At 47.5% G+C, this 13,378-nt stretch overlaps 3 protein-coding genes across 5 annotated transcripts in view; 2 read left to right on the forward strand and 1 right to left on the reverse strand.

The window, feature by feature from the left end:
- LNX2 (ligand of numb-protein X 2) overlaps positions 1 to 3,669 on the reverse strand; it is an 83,742-nt gene extending 80,073 nt beyond the window's left edge. For 2 of the 3 annotated variants that reach the window (XM_030308289.1, XM_030308272.1), the window contains exon 1: positions 2,323 to 2,602. The gene's annotated coding sequence lies outside the window, so the exon portion shown is untranslated. Of the gene's footprint in view, positions 1 to 2,322; positions 2,603 to 3,598 lie in introns of those variants that run through there. The other variant, XM_030308279.1, reaches the window with a different exon arrangement.
- A 254-nt stretch (positions 3,670 to 3,923) lies between these two features.
- On the forward strand, positions 3,924 to 5,551 carry POLR1D (RNA polymerase I and III subunit D). Its single transcript, XM_030308316.1, has 2 exons — positions 3,924 to 4,007; positions 4,972 to 5,551. Exons 1-2 carry the CDS (start codon positions 3,982 to 3,984, stop codon positions 5,345 to 5,347), a joined length of 402 nt encoding a protein of 133 aa, XP_030164176.1. The 5' UTR covers positions 3,924 to 3,981; the 3' UTR covers positions 5,348 to 5,551.
- LOC115509116 (protein POLR1D-like) overlaps positions 3,929 to 13,378 on the forward strand; it is a 48,974-nt gene continuing 39,524 nt past the window's right edge. The window contains exon 1 of the mRNA XM_030308302.1: positions 3,929 to 4,007. Coding sequence (XP_030164162.1) covers positions 3,982 to 4,007 — 26 coding nt within the window. The 5' untranslated portion in view covers positions 3,929 to 3,981. The remainder of the gene's footprint in view (positions 4,008 to 13,378) is intronic.

The raw sequence follows: 13,378 nt of genomic DNA on the forward strand, positions 1-13,378 counted from the left end.
AGCTTAACCAGTACACTCTAATGACTCAAGTCAAAAGACCTAGGAATCCTCTCTTATTAATCACATCTAGTCACTTACCTAAGCCAACCAAATAAACCTCCTCAACACCATGATAGCTCTTCCTCCGCTCCACTGCCTTCAGAGTAACAGCTAGCTAGCATCTACCAAATCCTCACTACTGCCAAGCACTATTCGAAGTAATATACATGCTTTTTTCCCCTTTTATCCCCCAAACCCTATGAAATGAAAAACCTAAAAAAGAAAGGGGTTACGGAGTGAGTGACAGAACCAGATTCAAATCCAGGCAATGCGAACTGAGAAGCCCTGAGCCCTTAACCCCTAGAGCGTAATGCTTCCCCCTCTTTGTCTCCCATCTGGACCCCCACCATCCTCCAGACTGCTGCAGATATCTTTCTGGAATACAAATGTTATCAACACGTTCTCCTACTTAAAATTAGCAGCTTTGTATCACTGAGGGGATCAAGTCCAACTTTCTTAATTTGGCATATAGAACCCTTTATGTCTCTGTTCAAGTCAGTTCAACAAGTGCTTGAGTGCCTACTGTAATCAAGGCAAAGTGCTGAGTCGTCTGAAAGGAATAATATACCAACCCCTGACTACTACCCCAGCCCCAAACGTTGCGTTCCTCAACCAGAGACTCCCTGTGGATCTCATAAAGCAACACCCTACATGTTAGTCTCTTTGCCTGGAATGTACCAGGCAAAATGCCTCAGCAACGTGAAGCAGAAGTGCCTAGATGAGGCCTTCCCTAGCAAACCTCAGTCAGAAATGCTCCCTCTTGTAAGTCCCCACAGCACTGTGTTCAAAATATAGTGGAACAGGTATGGATCGACTTCCAAATAAGACCGTGATCACCTTCAGGGAAAGAACTGACCCTTGCCATCAATGTCTAGCAGGCAGTAGGCACTCTATCATGTGCTGAATGAATAAAGAATGAAAATGTTCCAACTTGATGCGAAGAGAGGAACAAGACACCGAACTAGGAACCTTAATACACAAGGGGGCCGAATTAAAAGTAGTGTTATTGTACTTCAGTTCTGATTTGGCCTACATTTTACCCCTCTGGGAAAACCCACATGTGGGACTTCAAGCTAAAGAGGCAAAACTTTTGTCTTCCAAGGCTCAACAAAGCTTTGACTGGCCAAAACAGATACTAGATCAAAGTCCATTTTCTAAAGGACTGTGAAGGTGGGAAGCAAATCTGTCAAAAGAAAATAAATTGATCTACTGAGATCCAACTTCATCAGTGCTGCGTCACAGTAGGTGCAAGAAAAAAAAAAAAAAATCAAAACCTGTCCTGGGACGAAGGCCAATTGACAAATAAGTCCTACCGCTTGCGAGAACGTGAAATTCTTAAAGTGAAGGCAGTCCCCATAAACCGGAGTTCACAACTGTCTTCTGCCACTGCTTTACGCTCAACTTCTGGTTTCTGTGATTTAAAGAGAAACATCTATACAGTTGAGCCCATGCCTGAGTGTACCGCAGCTCCTGGCAGATACGAACGTCTTGATTCCTAATGTTAATTGCAAACTGAAACATCACAAGAAACATTGCGTTCGTCAAAAGTCCTTCGTCTGAAACATATGGCATAAAGCTTTGAAAGCGAGTGATGTCTTTCCTGAACGGTGCTTTGTGTGCAACTGCTTCCAAATCGAGATCCACATTTTGAAACTACCCCCTCGGAGACGTGTGATCTCCCACCCGCTCCAGCCTCAAGGGAAAGGTGAGAATTCGTAGGCAACAGGCTGGGACGGTGGGTATCTCTCCCTATTCCTTTCCCGGAGAACAAGATCCAACGCAAGGCAGTTAGTGCCACTCTCATTTACAGCGCGCGCGCGCACACGCGCGCACACACACACACACACACACAGAGACACACACACACACACACACACACACACACACACACACACACACACACACACACACAGGAAATAAGAAACTCATGCCCACCTCTCCCCTCCTGAAAACAGCAAACGACGCGAGGATCGGCAACACTGCGGCCGGAACCACCAAACGCCAACAGCCGGGGGCCTCCCGCCTCTCCCAGGCGCCTGGCCGGCGGCGGGCGCCCGGCGCAGGACAACCCGTCCCTTCCTCCCCGGACGAGCGCGGCCAGCCCCACAGCGGGTCCGGGTCCACGTCTCCCGCAGCCCGGGCGAGCCAGGAGCAGAGCCGCGGAGGTCGGCCGCCTCGCCCGGCGCGGCGCTGCCCCGCACCCCGCCGCCGCCCGCACCTGAGGCGGCTGCCCGGGACCCGCGACAGGGCGCGGGGCCAGGCGGGCAGGGCAAAGTTACTCACTGGGAAAGCGCGGCCGCCCGGGGCGCGCGCCGGCTCCTGACGCCGCAGCCCAGCGCCAGCTCCGCTCTCCGCGGCCCGCCGAGGGAGCCGGGAGCCAGTCGGCCTCCGCTACGCGGGGAACCGCCGCCGCCACGGCCGCCACCGCGGATTTCCTGGCAAGAAGCAAACTCTGGCCAAGACTTCACTTCTCAACCGCCCCTGCTGCCTTCCCGGGGGCGAGCGCCGGGGCCGAGCGGCCCAACCCGACACGCGCCTGGGCCAATGGGCGGCAGCGTAGGGCGGGGAGGAGGCGGGCCAGAGAGAAACTCCGCTTATCCCAGAGCTCGGGGGGCGGGCCAGGCCGGGGCCGTCACTCCCGGGTTAGAGTGAGCCCACTCCGCCCTCGCCGCTGGCCCTCCCCCCACCCGGTCTCGGCTGTCCCCGCCGCTCGCCTGATTCCCCCGCTGAAGACACGCTCAAGAAGTGCCTCTGCGCTCACCGCGGACCGCCGCGAGGAGAGTGGAACAGCTGGGGGGAGGCAGTGAGCATCTAGGGGAATCGGGTTGGGGGCAGGAGAACAGGTGGCGCAGGAAAGCAGAAATATAGGTGTGTCGGGGGTGAGAGGACTCTGGGGTAAGGTGGTAGGGACAGGGGGGCTGACCGGGCCGAGAAAGGCGAGGGGAGTAGGAGATCGAAGAAGGGAGAAGGGTTTTTGGCGAAGAAGAACACCCGCGGAGAAGAGAGAGAGGAGAGGTACAAAGGAAAAAGGAGGGCGGGGAGCGAGTCTGGGTGGTGAAAGGTTGCCGAGGCGGAGGCAGGAGAGCACCTGGGAACAAAGGTAAGAGGGAGGTTCTGCAGGTGAAGGAGGTTTATGAAGCTAAAAGGGTAAAAGGAAAAGGAAGTGCAAAGCAAAGGAGGGCGTACGTATTCCAAGTGTAGGAAAGATCCTAAGAGAGAAAGGGCGGGGGCAGGGGGGAGAAGAGCAGTTTTCCTTCCAAACTCTCCTCCACGAACGCTTGTCCTTTGACCCATTTGAGGTGTGCAGCCGCAAGGTCCCGGATGACGCAAACTCAGACTTAAACCCATCCTATTCTGTTGTAAAATTCATCAAGGTGTATCGATCAACTATAGTTTAAACCTGTCATCCCACGAACACCACCCCCCTACCCCCTCCTGGCTTGGGGTCCCGCCAGGGAGTAACACGGGTGGAGCAGCAAATCTTAAAGGCCCGATTCCGCCCTAAGAAGCAAGGTGATTTGGGGGCCGACAGGTAAGGCCCCGCCCCCTTCGCCATCACCTGGGGTAAGGTGCCGAGGGCTGAACCCAAGCGCCCACGGGCGGTTCTCGGCCTCGAGAGGGGACAGGAGCCCGACCCCACCTCTCCCCGCTGGCTCAGCGGACAGACTAAGCTCCGGGAACTCCAGGTGACCAACTCGGACCTCGCCACAGCCCTCCTCGCGCCGGGGGCGGGGCCTGTGGGCGGGGCCTCCGGGCGGAACGTACACGCCCCGCCCAGCGGCTGGGCAGTGCCGCGCCGCTGCGGCTCCTCCTCCCTCCTTCCGTCTTCGGCTCCTTCCGTCGGTCGTTCCTTCCTTCCTGCTCCGCCTGCACGTTTCGCGATATGGGTTAGAGCCTCCGATCCAGCAGCACCACCTGAGGATCCCGGAAGCCGCCCCCGCGATGGAAGAAGACCAGGAGTTGGAGAGGTAACGGCCGTGGAGGCGGGTGGCCAGTGGGGGGGGGGGGGGGGGGGGGGGGGGGGGGGGGGGCCGCCCCCTGCGCCCCGAGCGGGTGGCGGAGGGGCCGGTGGTCGGCCGGGGCCTCCGCCTCCACGGCCCGGCCAGACAGCGAGCGCCTGGCTGGGAGGACAGGGGAGGGGAGAGAAGTGGGCGCCTGAGCGGGGAGAGGGGGCCCCGACTGGGAAGAGAGGGGAAGACACATGGATGTTTTGGAGTAGAAACGCTCAGTACCACTAGATGTCCTGGAGGGAGCACAAGTTGTGAGGCCGGACTTAAGTCCCCACATTGCCCCACCCCCAGGTAAAACAGCGAGAGTAAATAAAGCTAACGTTAGATCGCGCACCAGGCCACTGTTCTCCGAGTGCTGCTATTGGTGCGTTCAGTCAGGCCTAAGCCCCTGTAACTGCGGTCCAAATTACTCTGTGCGCTCAGTTCTCTTCCTCCCTCCTGCTTGATTTACATATCCCGGAATTTCCATTCTAGTTAATCTCCTGAAAATGGAAACCGTAGTGGGGCCTGCACGATGGTAGTCTACAGTCTGTTTTTAAAAAGATCTATGTTTTTCTACGCCTTTAAACATTTCTACGCCTTTTCATTCCCTAGCAGAGCCCACCCTGTTGTAATCTTATCCCTTTCTTATGACTGTGCCAAAAGAAGATTTTAACAAACATTTGTGTGTTAAGGGGACTCCCCTGTGGCCATGTGGACGGTCCGATGGGGTGGGGAAAAAACCGGAGGCAATAATTACATACTTACTGATAGACTATGTGGAGGCAGGAAAATAAGGGGCTAATCCTAGCAGTTCTGTGTAATTGGAGTGCATTAGAGTATAATGTGTTGCCAGTGTGATACAGTAAATGCAAAAAAAAAAAAAGCTAGTTGCAAAACCATATTCAGTATGATCTCATTTTTATAAAAAATATGTGTGTAGAAAAATATCTGGATTGAAGACCTCAATGGCTGAAGGCGAGAGGAAGACAGCCCTGGAAATGGTCCAGGCAGCTGGAACAGATAGACACTGTGTGACATTTGTATTGCACGAGGAGGACCATACCCTAGGAAATTCTCTTCGTTACATGATCATGAAGAACCCGGAAGTGGAATTTTGTGGTTACACTACAACCCATCCTTCAGAGAGCAAAATTAATTTACGCATTCAGACTCGAGGTACTCTTCCAGCTGTGGAGCCATTTCAGAGAGGCTTGAATGAGCTCATGAATGTCTGCCAGCATGTGCTTGACAAGTTTGAGGCCAGCATAAAGGAATATAAGGATCAAAAAGCAAGCAGAAAGGAGTCCACATTCTAGTCCCTTACGCACTATACAGGGAGGACTGTCCTCTAGGATATTGTCTTCGTGATCTGGCAAAAAACCCAGAAATAGAAGTTTGTGATCACGACCCGATGTGTTCTTCAGCAAGGCGTGCTTCTAGCTCTTACCCATTACAGCTGTTGGAATCCCCGCAAGAACCTTTGTATTCATCTAATAAATTCCCTCTTTCATTTAAACTAATTTGAGTGGTTTCTGTTGCTTCGTCTGGAAGATTGGCTCTTTCAGGGTTGTTTGTTTTTCTTTTAATTGAGTCAGCAGTGAAAGTAAGCTATGAGAAAATTACAGGCCTTGAAAGGACTTTGATCAAGGGAATTCAAAAGAATATGCAGTATGCATTCATGGCTGTGATTGGGGGAGAAGGAGAGATGTGATGGAGCCTGACCCCAGCTAGACTGTGATTGGTTTCAAAAAAAAAAAAAGGTGGAAATGGGAGGAGGGTTTAGCTTCCTGTTGGATACTTTTTAGTAACTCATGGGAGAATTGCATTCTTTGCTATGACTTAGGTCGGGCAAGGGGCAAGGGTGGGGAATAATTTGAAAGAATTGTGAGAATTATGGTTTCACAGGGGAGGTTAGGTAGGATCTAGCACCATCTCTGTGGCAGCATTTATAGGATAGATACCAGTTTACTGCTTTAATTTCAGGACACTAATAAAATATTTTGTCGGAAATGATCTAAGTAGGTCAAGAGAGTTTATACTATAAAAGGAGGAAACTGGAGTGACCAGATAACATTTTCAGTCCTTAGGTGGGTATCTAGGTATAGCCCAGGGTTACATTAAGGATGGGGAGAAGGAAATTCCATGTTGGGAAAATGATTTTTTTTTTTTTAACTTAAAATATTAGCGAACCGCTTCTAAGCTGTCCTGTTAATCTCATCAACCTCGTCTCATACCTGTCCTACCCCACCTTGACTCTTCATTCACCCTAAATCTCTGTCAGCCTTTGAACCTGAGCACCCCACCCCCAGCACTCTTTGCTTTGGGGCCTTTGTTTTTGCTGTTCCGTCTTCCTGGAACACTTTTACCCTGCCGTACTCTAGGAGAGAACTTAACATGTCCGACTCCGTACCCTAGTTTGGGTAGTTGTGTGTGCTTTCGTTATACTCTTGGGTTTCCCCGGTCTCGGATTTACTAGGCTGTTGTTAGCGCTTCTGCTGTCTGCCCACCGTACTGGCTTGCAGCACAATGCCTGATAGACAACTAGACATTTCTAATTTCTAATCTTGGTAAGGAAGTCAGGGAAGCTCCTCCAGAGATTACAGGAAGAGGAGGGGCTAGCTGCAAAAACGAGAGAATGCATTCTGGTGGAATAGCTGTGCATAGGTCCTGAAGCAGAAAGCTGGTGGTCTGAGGAATTAAAAGTATTGAAAGATTTGCTTCTCTGTAGCATGGTAAGCAAGGAGGAGAAAGAAGGGCCTATGCTGTGGATTTGGTAGGAAGGAGAGCTGGGGTGGTAAGGGGTTTGGATTTTAAGTACAATGGGAATGACATCTGAATACTTTGATGACTGTAGAGGAGTGAGTTGTAGAGAGGCCGGAGTAGAAGCAGAGAAGCTATAAGAGTGTCATTGGCCTGGAAGGGCAGCAAGCTAGCAATGGACAAGAGAGGGTTGATTTGAAATACGCTTTAGAACTGAACCTCAGGAATCGGATGTGGAAGGTGAGAAAACATGACCTCCATCTAAGTTTGGGGCCAACTTATTGAAATGGGAAGCTTAAGGGGAGACATTGGTTGGAAAGTGGAAAAGGTAACTGGAATCAAAAATTCCATTGTGAACGTGGTAGACGGTAGATATGTGAGTTGGAGGCCCTGAAAGATACTTAGGCTAGAGACTTTGTGAGCTCTTCAGATCATGCCACCAGGGTTGTGGGATCGAGCCCTGCGTTGGACTCTGTGCTGAGCGTGGAGCCTGCTTAGGATTCTCCCTCTCTCTCTCTCTCCCTCCCTCCCTCCCTCCCTCTCTCTCTCTCTGACTCACTCAAATTTTAAAAAAGTGAGTTGTTGCCATAAAAATGATGTGTGTATGTATTTCTGTGGAGAAACTGGAGTCTGATAAAAGAAGTGGGCCCAAGACCAAGCTCTGGGCAAGCTCAGTACTAAAGATTGGGTATAAAAGTAGCAGCCAGTGAGGTATACAGAGTAGAGTCGTGGAAGCCAGCGCCTTCAAAGAGGGGAAAAAATGGCATTGAATGAGTCACATGAGGACAGGAAAGTGCTGATTGACATTAACAGGTTGTTGGGCACTAGGCGTATTCGTTTAGTGCCTAACAGGGCTAAACATTAGCACTCACTATATCAGAAAAGGACTTAGTTTGGGTTTTCCAATCAAGCAAGTACACCATAGGGCACTGACGAGCTGAATGTTACTGGGAGCAGGGATGAGGGAAGGTCAAAGTCCTAGGGCCAGGATAGTGTTCTCCTAGAGTGATCCAGAAGAGATTCTGGAAAGCCAATGTCACTGCAAGGAAATTAGCCCTTGAAGATGTAGGGAACGTCTAAAAGGATAGGTGAGAATCAAAAACGTTTGCCTCTGAGTATTCCTATGGGGATGGGAAACAGGGTTATTTAACTGAAGTGTAATACCTCTGAACCAAGACCTCCAGGAGATGAAAGCAAGGCTTAATTAGTGGACATAGAGGTGTAGGATGATGATCATAGACTGAAGTAATTAATAGCAGTACATGTGGGAAATGCACTCACATGACTACCTCCATATCACGTGGCTTCGTTGCTCCGAAGATTTATCATCACTGATCTTGCGACTTGCGGTCTTGAATCTGCTTAGAGTGGCCGTAAATGCACAGGTTGATGCAGAACGGCTTTAGTAAGGAAGATGGGTGGAAGGAAAAGACTGAGGGCAGGACTGGAGGGGTAACCAAGAGTCGGGTATGAGTGGGAACAATCTGCATAAACTGTGTGGCATCTGACAGAAGATTGAATTGGTCCTTAAAAGGGTAAGGGAGATAAACAGGAGTCAAATATATTTATATATAAACTGTGAAAAAATAACTTGATCCGTACCTCTGATTTGCTAATAGCTTTTCACTGAAACGAATATTAATGATTTAAAATCAGAAATCTCGTTCAGCTGTAAAGCACTGTGCCTTTTAAAGAGCCAATCATTAAATAAAGTGATTACATACCAAAGGCTTTTAATAAATAATAATTTGAGTACTTACACAGCACTTTCTATTTTCAAAGCACTTTACAAACTAATTATTTATAAATCGCATATAGCTGTAACATCTAAGTGCCCTAATTAGTTGGTATAACACACAGGTGCCTACAAAGTCTCTGTAGGGATAAAAAAAAGAAAAAAAAGTATACATAAAAAGCGGACCGTTTAGTGCCATTCTGACCAAAGAGTGTCTTGCATTTCTAGAAATATGAGACCATATCAAGTTCTATGGCCCACCATTCCCCACCCTTCTTTTTGTTTCCTTGAAACATTAAAATTATAGATAGTCCCCAGATCACTAGACAAGAATCTTTTTGTCGGCATAATCTTTTTTACCATCCCTTAGACTGGACTCCTAGGAAGTATACCCAAATCGACCAGTGTGTGCTTTCAAATACTTATAAAGACCCCAAATCCAGCCTTTTGTGCTTAGATTCTTGGGGGTTCTTTGTTGTTCTCTATTTGGAACTTTATAAATTACCCGGGTACAGTTATTGTGTGATTTGCAATTTTTTAATGAATTCTTTCCATATCTAAATTATTGGGGTCCGTATTGTACAGCAAATACGGACCCAGTAGGAGCACAGCCCTAAGAAATGGTGGAGCCTGTCCTAAAAAGCCTTATGTGGTTTGGAGAGGGCAGACAGAGTTATACACATGAAAAAGGAAACAGAGTGCGTTTACGGTGAAGTGCTTTAACGTGCGGTGCAGAGTATTATGTGCTGAACACAGACCGGAATGGGAGAGAGATGCTCCTGAAACAAGGATTGTTCCAGGAGCATCCACTCTGCCAGCCACCATCCCAGGGACTGCGGATGGCAAACAAGACGGCCATAGCCTGCCTTCCAGCACCTCATGGGGTATTGAAGATGGCACGCCTGAAAAATAAATCGAGTGTTCCAGGATAAATCGTTTTCTCTTTCTCAGTATAAAGGGGCCATTAAAGATTCCTAAGCTTGGGAACATCCCCAGAGTTGTGTTGTGTTGTGTTGTTTTGTTTCATCCCATGCCTGTGCAGAATGGATGAGCGGAAGGAAACATTGTAAGACAGTGCGTTAGGCAGCATTTATGTAATGTAAGGAGAGCTTAAGTGTAGGAATGGAGATAGGATAGGAAAACTGCTCAGAAAGAAGAAAAATACTTGGAGACAGATTCTGTATAGCAGTAAAGGTAAAATAAAGATTGCAAATGGCCCCATATCTGTGTCTTTTACCGCTTGTTTTTCTACCACTCCCTCACAACCAAAACCAGTATGGCAGGATTTATCATCTCCACTCCTCCCCAACTTGTCCTTGCTTACAGAAGTCAGTGTGCACCTCGCCCTTACCTCGTTTCCTCACTCGTGTCAGAATTCACATCTTTAACAAGGCTGAGAATCCAGGGCTACAGGTGACAAGATTGGGGGTGGGGAGAGGAGTCAGGGCACTGAGCGGACTGGCTCTTGCTGCTGCTGGCCCTCAACAAGTTGCTTTCCTCAAAGGGAACCTTCCTGTCTTCCTTCCTTCCTTCCTTCCTTCCTTCCTTCCTTCCTTCCTTTCTCATTCATTCATTCATTCCATAAATATTATTGAGCACATACTATATGCATGCACAGTTTAGGTAGTAGGGATATAGCAGGGAACAAACTGACCCACAAGCAGTTTATTTTTTAACAGCAGATACATAAAATAAATAACGAGATGTGACTTAAGGTAGTGGTATAAATGGAAAGTAAAAGAAGGATAGGGATGGGAAGGGTGAGAGAGTGAGTAGCTAGTGAAGGCCTTTCAGAGAAGGTGACGTTTGAGCAGAGAAATAAAAGAGACCAAGGATAAATGAGACTGTACCCAGAATTTTCTAAAAACTGAGATGATTCAGCAGTGAAAAAGCTAAATTATGAACCTCTTTAAAGGAATAAACTTCTCCGCATTGTGTGTTTGTGTGTGTGTGTGTGTGTGTGTAGTTTTTATCCGTGTCTAAAATTATATCACTTATATGTGCATGTATTTATATAGTAAAGAATAATTATAGTAAAGAATATTCAGTTACTGGGACAGTAGGATATTGTAAAAGTTTTAGATACGTATATGTATACATTTAGATACGTATATGTATTAGGGGAATTTATTTTAATGGGCCCTTTTTCCTTTTCCTTTGTGTGTGTGTGTGTGTGTGTGTGTGTGTGTGTAAGTATATCTTAGGAGGAGAAACTGATGTGCTCGGGATCCTGAATATCTTTTAGCGGATGAATTAAGAGGTTGCATTGTTGGAATCATACTGCCTGGGTCTTGGCCTTGGCCCAAAGACTCTTTAACTATGTGACCTTGGACAAGTTACTTGACCTCTTTCTGTCTGAGTTTCCTCATCTGTAACATTGAGATAACAATAACACTTGCCATATAGAAATATAACTATTAATTTACATAATCTATCGAAAGTGCTTAGGGCATATCTGGCCCATAGAGTATGCTGTCAATCAGCGTTAGTTATTAATGTTATTATAATACCAGTAATGTGTCAAACAAGCTGATTTCACTCATTTCTTCCAGGTGACAACTTAAAAGCAAAAAATTGCTGTTATTTTTGTTTCCTCTAGCCCAGGGCAGCACTATAATACAAATTTGCGGAGCCCCGTATGGAAGGTTATCAGTCTGCTAAAGCCATTGCTTTCAAGAAAGATATTTTAAAACAGCATTCCTATTTATAGAATATAGATAAAAAGCGAAGAGAAATTGTGTTTCTCCTCTTTTCACAAAGAAATTAAGACGGAGCATCCATAATCTTTTCTAAGCTTCAAGACAGAGGTTAATAAGCCAGAAGGGAAGCACGTTCTGTAGCAGATCTGGTTTGGTACGAGGTATCGGAATAAGAAACCAGGCTAAGCATAAAATCGCATGAAATAGGATATATTGATATTGTATCCAATAATACAAACCCTCAGTAGGTTCCCTATTTGTTATGTAAGGCATGTAACGTATGTCAAAGAGAAAAGCTACCTGGGTGCTTTTCTCAGTTTGCCATGCGGACTTGAGTCCAACCTCAAAAATGGTGTAGATGATGCCTCAACCAATTCTATTAAAAGAGCTCCACAAGAAAATCAAACCTCCTAGAGCATCTAGCAGATGGAGACTGCACCGTTGGCTTAAACAACATCTTGGGGTTTGGGTTGGGTTTTTCTGCTTGTTTTTGTTTTCGATCCTCTTTCAAGAGTGAAAGAGCCTTTCTTTCTAGAGGCCTCCTTCCAAAATAGTACTGTGTGGAAGGGTAAGAACCCTGAAGTGGGAGGCCTGGTTTAAATCTTGGCTCTACCATTTTCTAACTTGTGAATGCAGGAAAGTGTCTTAAGATTCCTGACCCCCCGTTTCCTTATCTGTAAAATTGACTAATGCTAATACCAACTTTACAGGGTTGTTGTGAAGAGTGAGTGAAATACGGCACTCAGCACGGTTCCTAGCATACTTAAATACTCAAATACTAGCGATTACTATTACTGTTCTATTGGTTATTGTTTAAGCCAATTAGTGGTGATTCGAATAGTGGCCTTCCTCCTATTGGTTATGTCTCGTTATCCGTGACAGACCTCAAAGCTGGCTTGTACCAGCCGGTCCTGGTCTTTCCACATCATCACCTGTGGCTGTCTGTCTGCCCACTGGCCTTCTCACTTCTTTCCTTATCTGCCTTGCTTCTTTGTGTCAGAGCCTTGGCACTTGCCCCCTATTTCCCTGCACTGTCTTCCCTTAAGTCTTCCCATGGCCTATCCCTTTTCAAGGTAATTTCCTTAGAGAATCATCCTTGACCAATGTATTACTTACCCGATGCTGCGTAACAAATTGTCCTAAAACTTCGTGCTGAGAACTAAAACCACGTCTCAGTGTCCGTGGGTCAGGGATCTTGCTGGAGCTTAACTGGATGAACCCGACTCACAGGCTGCAGTCACCTGGAGGCCAGAATGGGGGGTGACTCACCTCCAAGCTCACTCACCTGAGGCTGCCTCCTGCCATGGCCTCTTCCCCCAGAGCGGGGTGGGGGGGGGGGGCGGGCAGGAAGTAGCGCATGAACCCAAGATGGAAGCCCCAGTCTTTTTATACCCTAATCTTGGAAGTGACATTCATCATTTCTGCCCCATTCTCTTTGTTAGAAGTGAGTCTGTTAAGTCCAGCCCACGCTGAAGGTGGGATTATACAAGAGTGTGAAAATCAGGAGGTGGAGAGCCTTAGGACAATCCTTACCCACCGCTGGCTTCTCTAGACCAGCAAGAGCACCTACAGACCAACCTCTGTCGTTTTCTACCCACTGACCTTGCTTCATCTCTGCATGGTCCTCCTCACCAGCTCACACCGTACTGTGTATTTACCTGTTTGCTGTCTAACTCCACTTGCATACAGGCTCCCTGAGGGCAACGGCTTTGTCCCTCTTTGCCTTTGGGTCCCCAGCACTTGAAACCATGGCAGGCACGTGTACGCATTCGTTAATATTCAGTAAACGAATGGCCCCGAATGATTGAATGTCAGCACCCGTATGACTGGCACAACAGGGAGGAAAGGGAAAACTGCAGAGAAAAACTGAGGGTTTGTAATGGCGTTATTTTGTACACTCGTCCACTGACACTTACACACTCAGAGAGCCACCACAGTAACAAGCCTCAAGAAAAAAAATTCTTGGGCTGCTTGGCTGGCTCAGTTGGTAGAGCATGCGACTCTTGATCTCAGGGTCTTGAGTTGGGCGGAGAGATTACTTAAAATAAAAAAAGAAAAATTCCTATGTGAGGCAAGAAAGCATGCCTGTCCTGTGGCTTCAATGGGAGGAAGAGCTGAGGTGATTGGCATCTTAGCCTAAGTAATAAATAAGG

The sequence above is a fragment of the Lynx canadensis genome, chromosome A1 (genome assembly GCF_007474595.2).
Source record: "Lynx canadensis isolate LIC74 chromosome A1, mLynCan4.pri.v2, whole genome shotgun sequence".
In the NCBI taxonomy this organism is placed as follows: Eukaryota; Metazoa; Chordata; class Mammalia; order Carnivora; family Felidae; genus Lynx; species Lynx canadensis.